Source organism: Archocentrus centrarchus, chromosome 16 (genome assembly GCF_007364275.1).
Source record: "Archocentrus centrarchus isolate MPI-CPG fArcCen1 chromosome 16, fArcCen1, whole genome shotgun sequence".
Classification (NCBI taxonomy): domain Eukaryota; kingdom Metazoa; phylum Chordata; class Actinopteri; order Cichliformes; family Cichlidae; genus Archocentrus; species Archocentrus centrarchus.
Window position 1 is genome coordinate 23,922,445 of NC_044361.1, and position 14,706 is coordinate 23,937,150.

Consider the following 14,706-nt stretch of genomic DNA (forward strand, 5'->3'; position numbering starts at 1 on the left):
CCAGTCACGTGATTCATTCCGAGAACGAAGCAGTCGCTGCTTCGGACGTCATATGTCACGTGATTTTTTTTCGCTCTGAAGCAAGCTTCGAAGCAGTGGTTTCACACTCTCATCACTAGTCTGCGAGTCCTGCCTCAGTACCATCTCATGACATGATGTACTTAATGCAACAGACAATACAGAGAATTAAAAACATGTAGAGCTGATTTTCAGAGTTATGCTGGAATAATTAATGGTCCAGTTTCCAACACTAAAAAGGTGTTGAAATTAGACCTTTGAAAATGTCACATCAACAAAAATTTCCACTAATATAAAATAAATATACTCATCAGGAAAGTGTCAGCCTTAGTTTTGCATATGATTTCCCTCACTTGCTTCCTGGAAGCTGAAGCCTAGGTGGGGTTAATGCTGCATAATAATGACCAGCTATTTGACTTGTAAAATGCCACCTGTTTTACAAAGTAAAAGCATCAAAAACATCAAGAACATATCCAAAAATTTTTCCTTTCCTTTATTTCCCTGAATCGTTTGAAGCGTCCACTGTTAACTGCACAGTGACATCAGAAAATTAATTGAACTGTTACAATGCAAATGGGAAAAATCAGAAAGCAAGATTATTTAAATTAGTTTAAATATAGGTTGCTAACTACTTCTCTTCACTTGATGACCCTCTCCTTTCAGGTACAGATGTTCTGAATTCCAGTTTATGCACAGAATTTCAGTTTATGCACAATAACCATTAGAGTTAGCGGTTAGGGTTAAAAGTCTAACAAAGAAATATATTTATAATAGAATAATGAATACATTTGACGAAACCACAAATCAGTTGTAATGTATTTTTTAATTTGATCTTAAAGCACAAACCAGACACATGTAACCCATTTAAAGTAACAATTCAAGAACAAACATGAACACCAAAATATTAAAACTATAAATATTAATATGGTACAGCCAACAGACATGGAGGTAATTGCAAACTGTTTGTTTATTTATTTATTTATTGAAATTCACCAATGTATGATAAACTAAAACTGATGGTTTATTCAGTAGCTCAAAAATAAATACCACATTTTATGTATTGCTTGTTACTTTGGCTTTATTTACTGAATTCAAAATAAAGGATCATTGTCAGATTTCCACGGCTTGCCCGCAGCTGTTCTGAGACGGCCTTGTCCCCAGAGGCAGGGCAGTTTGTGATTGACTCTCATCACTGCAACGCTGGTGCAAGAATCCGGCTTACGGATGAGCTCGCACCAATCCGGGTAGTCCACGGGCTGAGATCCACTGTAGGAAAGATTAGTATTTAGTTAGAGTGTGAATGCCACATCAAACTACATCCTGTCATTGGTGGGGTGGGGCATGGGATGTAAATAAACTCACTGGTCACAGCATCCTACTCCGAAAGGCTCCATGCAAACACACTGGTAGCAGTCACTGGTGATCCAGCTTTCTCCTATCCCGTACACCTGGCCCATGTATTCACAGGACCCTGAAAATGACAAACACGAGAAGTAGGAACAGAAAATATAAAAATGCCTTCCATACCAATTGCATTCAAAATTGACTAGAATAAGTGTATAGATATTAAAAATGCTTATCACGGCATAACCAAAGTGTGATTTATGACTGCACATAATAAATTTAAAAAAATTTGTCTGCCTGTTTTTTGTTTTTTTTTTCCCCAGTTTTAACAGTGAACTACACAAGAACAAAATTGTTGTCATACTAGTTTAAATACAGGTTGGGAATGCCCACGCTACACTGCACTACACATTCTCCCTGCAGTACCTGATGGTTTGGTTTCCAGTCTATTCAGGAATGGCATTAAAGCGTTGCAGTGGGTTTGTGGAAAGAAAATTCTAGCCTCTTCGTATCTGGTAGTTTATTACATTAACATGCATCTTCATTTTTAAACTAATCCTGTCGTAAAACGTATATCTCTGAAGAAAGACCTAAATATAGTAGACTAGAAGCACACAGAGTAAGCATTCAGAAAAATTAGGCATGAGCACTTGAAAAAAGGATTTCATTGCCCGCATATGTTGAAAATATTATACCTTTAGTGTTGAAGAAGCATTCACCACTGCTGTACACAGAAAAACATGGCACGCTGGCACTCAGGAACAACAGTAAAGCCAGGAGCACTCCTACTGGATTTGCCATTTCTAAAAAGGAAAGCAGTGCATAGGTTAAAGAAACAGCAAAAACACATCAAGCTGATTCAGTCCTCAGGAATCTGGTCTTACTTGTGTTGAAGTTTCCAGTACTATGTATAAAACAGTTCTGCTTCTGTACTGTCTTTCAGGTTGTCTCTGTCTGCTCCTCTTTCTTTCATTCACCCTCTTCTTGCTTCTTTTTCCCTTTTGGCTCTCAGCGTCTCCTCCTCAGTGCCCCTCATGAACCGATGCACTCACTCCCCGTGGTCTCTATTTATACTGCAGCGGCACGTTTCTTTTCTTCTTTTTTTTTTTTGTCTGCACACACTCACTTTCTGATTTCTTTGTTGCCATTTGTCCACAAACCTCCCACTCATTAATTACCACTGAATATCTGCAAGCACGTATACAACACACACAGCGCAATGCACACACAACTAACGCTATTATTGCAGTGTTTGTCATTCCCCCTTGCACTGCTTCACAGACAATGCCCCAGAGTATACAGTGTGCACTCTTTCAGATAACATTTATTTCAGGGGATGCCATTTGACCCTATCTGTAGATCACGCTGATGACACCCTCTATAGGATGTCCAGCCAGTGGCCTATTGTCTAACGCACGAGCTACGTGCATATCCATGAGCATAAACATGAACCTTTGACCCTCTGCTCAAGAAATGATATGAAAAGGCCAGGTTTGTGTCTTTATAGTTAAAGTCTGATATTATATTTGAGCCTCCAAACAGAGCTCTAAAACATGCTTTGGGTAATCGTCTTTTACTTACAAATGATTCATTTTGAAAGTCACTGATGCATGTCAGTTGCTTTATTTGATTTCACGTCATTTAATTAATGAATCATCATGCAAAGAACAAGAATCCGAACAGAATTTTAAATGATTCAGTGAACTTTGGCTAATTTTTCCTATTAAACGTCTCGTCGTATGTGGTGCGCGTCATTGTGGAGTTTATTTTAGGAACACAGGGGACGGCGTGGTGTAATTGAAGGTTACATTTGAGCTTATGGTGTATTTTCTTCTTTGTTCTGGGGTGTGTTTGAAGAAGCCACCTTGAATCCTGTGATAACGTGAGCTCGTATGCGCGCATGCGCGCACACACACACACACACACACACACACGGTTTTCCTCAGATTTTCAGTACAGTTCCTCAGAGGGCTCACGTGCACCCCAACCAGTTTATAGACTCCTTACTGATGCCAGAAAAGGTTTTCTTTTTAACATTAAAGAACAAACAAACAAACAAAAGATGAGAGTCAGTGTTTCAGTGACCTGACATCTACACTGTAATACAGTTCCAAAGGAAAAATCAACAGAGGTGCTATTTTTGTTTCTTACAGAGGAAATCATTTTTATCAAAACTGTCCCAGGAATCCACCTGGAGAACTGGTATATCAAGTTTGCTGGGAATTCTCCCACTGGAAAAATCAGCATTCACCTTCCATTATTGAAGGATTTCATAAAACCTGCCAACCAGAGGTGGAGTCTTGATCCCACTGTCAGATTTATCATATGGCAGCATTTTTGCTAGTGGTTGGGTGGCTCTCTTTCTTTTCATTTGGTTGTTGGTTTGGTAAGTTTTCTTTTTAAAAAAGCTGTGTGTGTGTGTGTGTGTGTGTGTGTGTGTGTGTGTGTGTGTGTGTGTGTGTGTGTGTGTGTGTGTGTGTGTGTGTGTGTGTGTGTAAGGTGCAATTTTTGGAGCAAGTGTATTATTTTGTTGAAAGCCTGCAAAAAAAAGACGTACAAAAAAAGAAAGAAAAGACAATGTAACTGTCTTCCATATCGCTGCCACCAGTTTTTCAGGCGGTACTCCCTCAGGCGTGTTTTTAGGATGACACTTAGTACAAAATGTTACATAATAAAATGCCCTTTCAAGGCTGCCAGGGGGGAAATTTTGCTGTAGTCCAATATCATGACACGACTATGTATTTGATGGGAAAAGATAAATATCAGGCAATTATTCATTCATTATTAATTAAAATAAATTTCACAATTTACATTCCTACTAAAAAACTAGGAAAAGAAAGGCTCCAGGGGAGCAGGCCAGGGAACCAGGATGACTAAATATATTAAAATAAATAAATAATACTGGGAGAATAAAGTTGAGGAAGTGAAAGATCTGACTTCTTCTCTGTTAAGACAAAGTCTTTTACCAGGCTTGGCTTTATCATGATTTCAGATGCCATAAACTGCAAGTGTCAGATGTCAGCGGTGCCTGTTTGCTCACAGAGCAGGATGTTGTCATACAGTCAGATCCCTGTTGAAAAAAAAAAATCCACAGTGCACATATTGTATGTATTGTGTCAGCTGTCTGTCAAGAGACTCTATCAAGGTGTGTGTGTGTGTGTGTGTGTGTGTGTGTGTGTTTGAAAGAGACAACGAAAGAGCAGGTAGATAGCTGATATTCAGAGTCATTTTATTTCTGTTATTCAGAGCATAAAGAGATACTTCTGAAGCTAAATCACAGTTTTTTTTTAATAATTCCAGTCACATACCAACCACACAATTTTTACTGATGATCTCACCTCACACAGGCCTTTTTTCAGGGATGCAACAGAGATCAGAAGTCAGTGCCAGACTCTGTAGGAATATGTCTGATATTTAGTTGACATTACAAAACACAAGAACAACCGAATATCAAACATATCAAACAGCCTCTGGCAAACAAGGAAGAATTCAGCAGAGTGGATAAACCTGTTCAAATGGGAGACATGAGGTAGCGTAGAAAAATAAAAGAAGTGACATACATCACAGTCAGATTGTTTCAGGATGAATTTAACTAACAATGACTCGAACAACCTTCTCAAGCAAAGAAAAGACAGAACAGAGGCCCAGAGGGCGCGTGAGCTCTCTGGCATTTGAGATCAGCTTCAGGAAATACACGGTGAAAATGCAAGAGTAGAGGAATGATCTACATAAAGAAACTGCTCCAGACTCTCAATAAAGATAAAACACAAAGGAAAAATGAAGATACTCACTCATTCCCTCAATCCACACATCGAGTCCCAGTGTCCCAACACTAAATTCTGAGCAAAACCAGTATCTTAAACAAAAAAAATACCCATAATAATAATAAAAGGACTGAGAACTAATTGTTGAATGTGAGTGAGTCTGTGAGCTTGTCCTCAGTGGGACAGCATTTATATATATATGCAGCCCCGTGAGTTTGGGGGGGAACCACCAATATTCACTCTTTCAGTAACACACACTCAGTGTCCCATGTAATTAGAGGTATATTGATCAGCTGCTGTGGCCTGCAGCCTTTCCTCCCCACATTAGCCAGATCAATAGATCTGATGTTCATCCTACTGTGAGCGCACAACACTCTCTCTTTCTCTCACACACACACACACGTACACGCACTGACATGGCAGAGTCAAATAACTTATTGCCTGTAGGGAGGACAAGCGTGAAACACGACGGTCACTTCACTAAAGTCACTTGTTGTGTCATGTTACCAAGATTATCTTTAAAATTTTAAATGTATTTAAAATAACTAAATCCTCTAAATGATGATTGATAGCATCAAACATTTTTACTGTAGGTGGACTTTTGCGCTGAAGGCAATTCAGTTCTGAGTTTAGAGAGAAGAAAGGTCATGAAGAAAGCAAAGTGAATAAAATGCTTTAAGGTTTTCTAAATGCAAAAAGCAGCATCATTTGATTATTTTTCTAAGATATACTGAATTTTTGTCCCACTGAGCAGAAACTTTATTATAAAACATGGCAAGAAATACTACAAAGTGGAGTAATGTAATGAGTGTACCACAGTACTTACATTATACATTATTTTTACACTCCAGCTCCACCACATATTCCTTAAAGTACTTCTACCTGTCTTAAGTGGCCTGTCTATGAATGCAGGGTTATACTTTTTAAAATTTTACCTTATATTATTATTAGTTTTCATTTCCTTTGTTTTTTAATTTATAATGGCGGACCCCCAAAAATGTAGTCTTTTGTGTGTACACAGAGTCTTCAAGTGGAATGAAATCTTTAAATAAAAAAAAAAAAAAAGACAGATTCAGATAGTTTAGCTGGAAAAGCATTTCAAGCTGCAAACCTTAAACTGTGGAGGGAGCTTAGAGGGAATGAGATCTTCAGAATGGATCAACACTCACTGAACATTGCTGTTATGGTTGCTGTTATGGTTGCTGTTATGGCGTGACTGTAAGGTTTAACTGGTTCTGTTTGACTTGCAACATTAAGGCGGACTCGGGATAAACTCTAAAGTCTCAGTGACCTCCAGCTGTCAGAATGACCTCTGGATGTCAGGTTAGTTAGTGATGGTATTACTACTTCCAAGTCATGGTTGGTGGGGTGGGGGCGGGGCTTCTAACATGTGTTGAATTCACATCATCTAACAAAGAGTGCTATTATCGGTGGTAAGTCACAGTTTTTGCTTTAAATTTGAAAGTGTATTGCACAGTTAGGGTTAGGGTGTAGCTGAGAAGATGGTCATGTCTGTGGGCAGAATATTTGATTTGGGGTGACATCCAGTTGCTGATGGCATCATAAATATCACTGCTATGTAATCACTGTGTTTTTACACACATAAAACAGCATCATCAGTTCCAGAGAACCAGGCTATTTTTAACACAGGTATATTCTTAATTCTATATTTCTCCTCACAAACATCAAATCACACATTACAGCCCATTAACTGCCCCGTATGGCGGCCTCTGTATCCTCTCCTGGTATGACGCCGACCTTGTCAGCCTATTGGGGCGGAATGATAACCCTCCGATTGCCTAATTGTGAGCCCGGGGGAGTATTTTAATCTCCAGCAGATGGCTGGCAGTGTGAAGCAGAATGAGAGATGACAGGGTGATACATAGGAAAATGATTTTTAAAATGAATTACATGAGATTTAACAAAATAACTTAAATCTTTTAAATTAAAAGTCAGATGAATTTGCTTGAAAGTCTTTTATATAGTGCCTAAAAGGCCTGAGAGGAAAATCATATCACTTTAGTTTAGTCCACATTCCACAGCTTTTCTGCTTTCTGTGGGTTTAAAAGCTAATTAAAGGGTAGTATGCTTGAAAAAAAGCTAATTAATCCAAAAGGTGTTTCAGTTTAGATGCATTTTAACACTCTGTTGCTGAGAAGATCAAGGAACAAAAACATTACTTGCAGCCAGGTGATTCATTTTCATGTGCATCCAAAGAAAAAAGATCACAAGTGTATGAAAACTTTTTTACTGTGTGCTTTTGAAACAAGGAGACTTATAACACCACAGACAATTCTTAGATTAAAAACCAATAATAACCAAAAACTGATATTAAAACCACTGAAGTGATTTTATAAACCCAGTCACGCAGCCCAATCATTTACATGCAGTCATGGGCTAAATCTAAGGAGTCTGATCTCATTTTTAATCACTTCTGTGCAACTACTTAACAAATCTAATGCAAATACTAAACACTTTTTTGTGATTAATAATATCCTCTATTAGTGTTGATATTCTTGGAAAGAGTTCAAAAGTAATCACACACATGCATGCATGCATGCACGCACACTAGGGAAAATGTTTTGCTGATTTAAATACATATTGACATAGATGAGCCTTGGGTTTCTTGAAAGGCGCTTTATAAATCTAAGTTATTATTATTATTACTGATGGAGAACTCAAGTAATGGTGCTGTGTGATCAGCCAGGACACAAACTGTACAGCCGGAGCCTCACAAGAATAACAGACTGAAGTTTATATGGAGAGACGTGCAAAAGCTGTGCATTTTGTGATTGGTCAGTTGGTTATCCTCTCTCTCTCGCTCTCTCTCTCCCACACACACACACACACACACACACACACACACACACACACACACACACACACACACACACCCAGAGGCAGGGTCACTACAAAAGAGAGAGGCAGTCAAGGTTAACAGTGGTTATTCAATATCTCTGTACTTTCAGTGTTGGACGTGGAGAAGTTATCTAATAGAGGAAAGAAATAAATAAAAGTTACCCAAACTAAAGGCCAGAGCATCATGTCCTATAGAATAAGACATCAATCAGATGTACAGATGTAGGTTGACAGTGAAAAGCGATAGTGGAGACTACCTTTCATTTTTAACTTTCTTGTGTAGTATTTTGTTCTCCATCCAGCACATATTTACATACTGTCAAATGTGAAACAGACAGCTGCATCCTTTGTCACAGTCCTGGTCAATTTACCCAGGAGTTTTTTTGGACTTTCTAGTTTATTTAATTATTTGTTGTGATCCCTGGATTTGATGCTTATACTTACTTCATGTATTTTTTTTTTAGTGTATTTTGTTTTGTTCTTTGTTCTCAGCTGTTTTAGAGTTTAGTTCTTCCCTCAGTGTCCCGTCCTCTTGTGTTTAGTCTCCTGTATTTAGTTCATTTATGTGTATGTGTTTTCCCCGTTTTCCTGCTTTGGTTTGTGAGTTAGTTGCTCCCTGTGCTTTGATTTTAGTTTTTCTTCCTTGTTTCATCCTTTGTGATTTAGTTCACCCGTATCTTATTCTCCCCAGCTGTCTCCAATTCTCCTAATCATCCTCCTGTGTGTGTGTGTGTGTGTATATATATATATATATATATATATATATATATATATATATATACATATATATATATATATATATATATATATATATATATATATATATATATATATATATATATATATTCGCTGTCTCCCCCTATCAGAGTGCCAGTTTATCGTACCCTAGTGTCTCCCAGCTTCAGTTGTTTGTAGTCTGTGGGTTAGGTTTTGGTTTCTTTTTTTGTACTTTTATGTTTTGCCTTTTCTTTACTCTGCCTACATGAGAGTCTGCATTTGAGTCCTCACCTCCACAACACTTATGACATCCTTAATTATATAACCACACTATCTGACTATTTTTATTGGTTATTTCTCTTTCTTTCTCTTTCCATGTCTGTCTATATTTGCATGTATTAATCATTACCTGGGAAACCAGGATACAGGTTAGTGATTAGGTACAGTATTTCTCAACCATGCACCTGCAAAGTCCCACACCCTGCCTTTTGTGTACTGTGTGTTGATTACTTTGGCAAATAACCTGCAGGGACAGTGAGGAGAAGGTCACCATTTGTTTGCATTGTTGGGTACACCTGCAAACAAACAAACTCTCTGAAAGCATTTTTCATTAATGCTTTCAGAGAGTTATTTTTATGAAAACTTGAGCTCTTCTATACACTTTAAGGTACGGAGAAATTCAGGGCCCAGTTTAATAGGTGCACCAACTGCAACCCTGTAATAAGTCAAATGCCATTTCTATAGCATATTCAAAACAACCAAAGTGTCATGCAGATTCTGCATATTTATGTTATTTAATTCCATAGGAGAATTAAATAATTTTAATGTGTTTGCACATTAAAATCCTGGCTATTCTGCTCAACTAGAACAGAAAGCCAACCGGAATAGGTATGCTTTTTACAGTGTTTTAAAATGACTTACTAAGAGCAGGTTGTTCCACATGTTAGGGGCTGCCATCAAAAAGGTTCTGTCATCTCTTTTTTTTTTCTTTTTTTTAAGCATGCATCTAGGAACATCTAAGAGCAGTTGGTTTGTAGACCTCAGTGCTCTGACAGCAGCGTAGAGCCATAAAAACTCTTTCTTGCTGTCCTTATCTCTGCTGATCTTTCTTGGTCAGATAACATCACAGCTGTTATCAGAAGACTTGGCAGTGACTTCACTTCCTGAGGATCATCAGGAAGAAAAACTTGGACTCTAACCTGTTGCTGACCTTCAGCTGCTCATCCATTGAGAGCCTGCTTGTCAGCACAAAGAATCGTTGGCTGCCTTCTCCCCTCCTTGACGGACATCTACACCTCCCGCTGCCTCAGCAGAGCCAAACACATCATCAAGGACAGCTCACACCCTGGCTTTGAACGGTTTGATTACATAATATAATCAAAAGATTCAGAGAATCTGGAGAAATCTCTGTGCGCAAGTGGCAAGACTGAAAATTGTGAAAATTGAAATTTTTACTGGATGCCTGTGATCTTCAAGCCCTCAGGCAGCACTACATTAAAAACAGACACGATTCTGTCATGGAAATCATTGCATGGGCTCAGGAACACCTCCAGGAATCACTGTCTGTGATCATGGTTCAACATGCCATCCATAGTTGCAGCTTTTTCATACAAAGAAGCAGTTGATCCAGATATGCCGCCTTCTCCTCTGAGCTAAAGCTTCTTTAAGATGGACTGAGGCCAAGTGGAAAGCTGCTCTGTGGTTAGACAAATCAAAGTTTGAAATTATTTATGGAACGCATAGATACCATGTCCTCTGGATTAATTTGCATATTTCATGAAGATAATGCTAAACTGCATACCGCATCTCTTACAACAGCATGGTTTACTAGTACAAGAGTCTGGGTGCTGAACTGGCCTTCCTGCAGTCCAGACCTTTCACCAAATGAAACAAACAAACAAACAAAAAATACAACAAAGAAGATCCAGGACTGTTGAGCAGCTGGAATCCTGACAAGAATGGGACAAAAGACACACTGTGGAAGAGAGCCAGAGATTAATTGGTAGGAAAATTCAGCTAAAAGTATTTTTATAGTTAACCACTTTTAACCTTTTACAGTTAATTGTATTGCAGTATAATCATTGTTACAGTAATCCTTTAATACTCATACAGAAAATATGTAGTTTGCTTCTGGCTAGTACATTGAGAAGTCAGCAATTGCTAGAAAGTATTTTTGGAGAAAAGAGGAAGCTGACTAAAAGCTGACAGAGTTGCAAGTAACTGATGTGAGCACACATACACCAAGGCTTAAAGTCAGTTTGCTAAAAATAATGATACCATGTATGAAATGTTTCGACGCATCTTACTGAGAAACATGTTAACGGTCAGTATGTGTGGAAAGTACCAGAAAAAAGAACACTTCCCCCTTTGCCCTGTAATCACTATATATGTAAACTGTATAAAAGCTCATGAACAGAAGCATTCAGGGGCACTCCTCACATCCTTCTTGTAGTGACTGCTCTGGACGTGCAAGTTCTAATAAAGCTGAATTTCACTTATAACCTTCTCTTGGTCATTATTTCCTAGACGTTTTTCTGACATTAATAATACCTAAGGATTAAATGCACAGTGGTGTATAAACGGAGTAAAAAGAGGTGAATGAAAAGAAACACTCATCACTGCATCATGGGACCCCCCCTTCCCCATCCCCCAGCAGCCTAGGCAGCATAACTAAGGGATTGTTCAGGGTCACCTGATTTGAGGCTTTCCTTTTCAGAGGAGCCACAGTATCCAAAGTCATACACAGTGTTGATGTTAAACAATTGACAAAAAAATCTACCTCAGTGTGAGCACAGTTTGGGTAGCTATTGTGCATTGTGTTGGCACATGGCATTAGTATATATGCAGTATAATAATGAAGGAATGATATCCTTAAACTTAGTTACAGCACTTTCAGAAAGACCTCTACTGTAATAATTATATTTTATTTATTCCCCACCTTTGTGTCATCCACTAAAGTAAATGTAAATGTTATTAAGAAATGATCAGACAGGAGCGGTTTACAGGGAATATTGTTAAGTCTTCAGTTTCTATGCCATATGTCAGGACAAGCTGGAATCTTAACATGTCTATATGACAGTGAGTCACCACCTTCCCAAACTGTTGTGTTTTTGAATACCTGTTGTGAACTTCTACAGATTTGCCCTGACAAATACCACCTGTAATATAATATTTAGAAAGACTGAAAAGGAATCTTTTTAAATAATAAAAGCAAAACAAGCAAATTTGATTCCTATGCATGAATTCATAGCAGGACTTTGCACTGTTCACTCTCAAGCTGACTCTCCTACATGTCTCAACTCTTAATTTCAGACCCTGCAAAACATCTGCATTACAATTTATATCAACATCCACAAATAATAATAACAACATACAGCCCACACCAAAATACACCTTCATTCTTTTTTATTTTGTTGAACAAAACAAATATGAAAAATAAATATTAGCTAACAGTTAGTTTGCTAATAATGATAAGTTCACCTTCAGGAACCACCTGTCTGTACCACATATAACACCAAAATGGTTTACATGAAAAGAAAATCAATGGGGTTTTTTTTCGGAATCCAGTTTTTGCATTTACCCATAAATAAATATCACATCCTGTTTTCAGAAGCCTATTTATCACAGTTTTGAGAAACCAGGATAGTGCTGGTTATTTGTACTTTGTGTCAAATTGTGTTTGTGGAAATCACCTCTGATACAGATGACTAATCAATAACCAAATATGCATTTTTCAAGCATTCTAAGGTAAGCATAACTAGATTTATCCTTGCTCTTTTTAAACATCATATAATAAATAAAACCTAAACCAGGAGACGTGTGTCCATGTAAACACACTCAGTGACTGAGTGAACATTGACAGATGTTGTGCTGTCACGTAGAAAACACAGGTTGCAAAACGTCATCTCATCTTGAGGGACCTGTTCCTTTGGCCCTCAAGATTTAGGGGCCTCAGCCTTTGCTTCTTCTTGTTTGGGGGCCTCAGCCTTTGCTTCTTCTTGTTTGGGGGCCTCAAACTTTGCTTCTTCTTGTTTGGGGGCCTCAGCCTTTGCTTCTTCTTGTTTGGGGGCCTCAGCCTTTGCTTCTTCTTGTTTAGGGGCCTCAGCCTTTGCTTCTTCTTGTTTGGGGGCCTCATACTTTGCTTCTTCTTGTTTGGGGGCCTCAGCCTTTGCTTCTTCTTGTTTAGGGGCCTCAAACTTTGCTTCTTCTTGTTTAGGGGCCTCAGCCTTTGCTTCTTGTTTGGGGGCTTTAACTTCAAGTTCTTTTTTTTTATCCCCTTCAGCCGCTTGAATTGCACACAAATTTCTTTTAAGAGAAAGATTTACAAAAAAAAAAAAAAAGAGGAGTAAGTACATAAATATCACCATACCCATATCAATAAGCTCTGCTGACTGATGTCAATTAATGCAGTAACCATACCTTGCTCCCTCTGAATCTTTTTTTACAAAGTCACACACTGCGCTCCGACTTGCTAGTTTCTGCTTCAGAGCTTCTTCTTCTGTTTTCCAGCTGGCCTTCTCCTTTTCTTGTCCAGCTGTGTTACCATATGACAAGAGGGAGTGTAAGTTAAGATACGCTTGGAAAAACGTGTACCAACGTTCTCCTTCTTAAATTCCAATAACACTGAACTTTATAAACCATCACTTGCCTTTCAGATTTTTTAACACTGCCTTCGCTGCTCCCAGCTCATCTACGAGCGTTTTCTGTAAGTGCAAAGAAAAAGCTCAACAACGCGAAGCACGCTGTGAAGCCACAGAGATCAAATTTGCACAAATGTTGTGCAGAGAAATGTAAATATGTCATGGTGATAGGTATGTAAATGTAAATGACTGAGAAAAAAACACACACACAAGAACCAAAGTGCGATAAAATTATGGCTACTCTGACTTTCTCCTCAGCCACATGCGCACTGACACTACACAACAAAGGAATTTTAATTTAGTAACATAGAGTGTCGTAGATATTGATCATTTATAGGCCAAATATAAGTACTAGTCTATGTGCTATTTATTACAGTTTAAAAGCACCACCGCGTGCTGTTTATTTGGTGAGCTCACTACCACAATAAGGCCTGGAGCATATACAAGCAGAGACTGTAACGTTTGGTTTAAAAAAAAAAAAAAAAAAGTCGTCAGTCGGGGGAGCCTGATTTTCCAGCAGGTGAAACGGGTTTTGGGAGTTGTAATAAGTATGACTTAATGTGAGTTCCCTCTTCTCTCTTTCACGTAAAAAGACTGAATTACCAAGGATATTGATTTTTTTAATTTTATTTTCGCCTGTGATTTCTTAGTAGCTGTTGAATCTTTCTCCTCACCGTGACTGTCTGGCAGACGTCCACATCTTCCTTTGCTTTTTCCGCGTTGGTCTGCAGCGTGTTCACCGTTTCCTCCACAAGTTTATGATCAGTTTTGGAGTTTTTCATCAGTTTCTCCTTCTGTGCCTTTTCGTTCTGATATTCTGCCAGCACATCGTAGGCAACCCGGACTCTGATCTCCTGAAACTTCTGCCCCTTATCGTATTTATCTTGCTCGATTTTCCGCATTTTCATGATCCCCACCAAAGCGACGGACATCATTATTGTCCCAGGTAGCAACCACTGCAGTTTCATTGTTTACCGGAGATGTGAGCTTTCCTTCTCGGTGTCAAGTATTTGTCCGGAAGAGCTGCAGATCTTCTTAGAGTGCGGCTACTTTAACTTCCAAGAGTGTGTCCGTAGGTCCTCTGAATGCAAACTTGCTCTCTGCGCCACCCTAGCTGCACTGTGATTCAATTTGGCGCAGAGACTGAGTCACCTGTGCTTACCTGGATTGGATCAATGTGTTTGAGCATGAGCTGTTCAGCCTGTCACTGTAAACACGCCCTCTCTAAGCATGCTTTGTCCTAAGAGGAGCAGGTTTTACCTACTCACTTTGAACAAACTGGTTTGCCTCAGTATGAAATGAGGCCACACACACACACACACACACACACATAAATATAAAATTTTATATTTAAAAAATATTAT

The 14,706-nt window shown here is 38.6% G+C and overlaps 2 protein-coding genes across 3 annotated transcripts; both read right to left on the reverse strand.

Annotated features, from left to right (window-relative positions):
- Positions 1-816: 816 nt before the first annotated feature.
- LOC115793942 (prostate-associated microseminoprotein-like) lies at positions 817-2,391 on the reverse strand. Its single transcript, XM_030749158.1, has 4 exons — positions 2,247-2,391; positions 2,058-2,165; positions 1,381-1,489; positions 817-1,284 (listed from the first exon to the last, which is right to left on the reverse strand). Exons 2-4 carry the CDS (start codon positions 2,161-2,163, stop codon positions 1,110-1,112), a joined length of 390 nt encoding a protein of 129 aa, XP_030605018.1. The 5' UTR covers positions 2,164-2,165; positions 2,247-2,391; the 3' UTR covers positions 817-1,109.
- Positions 2,392-11,732: 9,341 nt separating this feature from the next.
- Positions 11,733-14,504, reverse strand: LOC115793929 (involucrin). 2 transcript variants are annotated; one of them, XM_030749138.1, is made up of 5 exons: positions 14,017-14,504; positions 13,351-13,405; positions 13,122-13,236; positions 12,719-13,007; positions 11,733-12,688 (listed from the first exon to the last, which is right to left on the reverse strand). In XM_030749138.1, the coding sequence occupies exons 1-5, from the start codon at positions 14,308-14,310 to the stop codon at positions 12,638-12,640; spliced, it is 804 nt and encodes a 267-aa protein (XP_030604998.1). In that variant the 5' UTR covers positions 14,311-14,504; the 3' UTR covers positions 11,733-12,637. The 2 variants fall into 2 exon arrangements, with proteins under 2 accessions (XP_030604998.1, XP_030604997.1); XM_030749137.1 differs by having other exon boundaries at positions 11,738-13,007.
- Between the last annotated feature and the right edge of the window lie 202 nt (positions 14,505-14,706).

What these genes read in the sequence shown, in the direction of transcription:
- LOC115793942 (XM_030749158.1), bottom strand. Translation starts at nt 2,163, where the DNA reads ATGGCAAATCCAGTAGGAGTGCTCCTGGCTTTACTGTTGTTCCTGAGT. An exon ending in ATGCTTCTTCAACACTAAAG is followed by an intron (nt 1,490 to 2,057) that starts GTATAATATTTT and finishes TGTCATTTTCAG; the next exon opens with GGTCCTGTGAATACATGGGC. An exon ending in GGAGTAGGATGCTGTGACCA is followed by an intron (nt 1,285 to 1,380) that starts GTGAGTTTATTT and finishes TCTTTCCTACAG; the next exon opens with TGGATCTCAGCCCGTGGACT.
- LOC115793929 (XM_030749137.1), bottom strand. Translation starts at nt 14,310, where the DNA reads ATGAAACTGCAGTGGTTGCTACCTGGGACAATAATGATGTCCGTCGCT. An exon ending in AGTGTTAAAAAATCTGAAAG is followed by an intron (nt 13,237 to 13,350) that starts GCAAGTGATGGT and finishes ATGGTAACACAG; the next exon opens with CTGGACAAGAAAAGGAGAAG. An exon ending in AAAGATTCAGAGGGAGCAAG is followed by an intron (nt 13,008 to 13,121) that starts GTATGGTTACTG and finishes TTCTCTTAAAAG; the next exon opens with AAATTTGTGTGCAATTCAAG.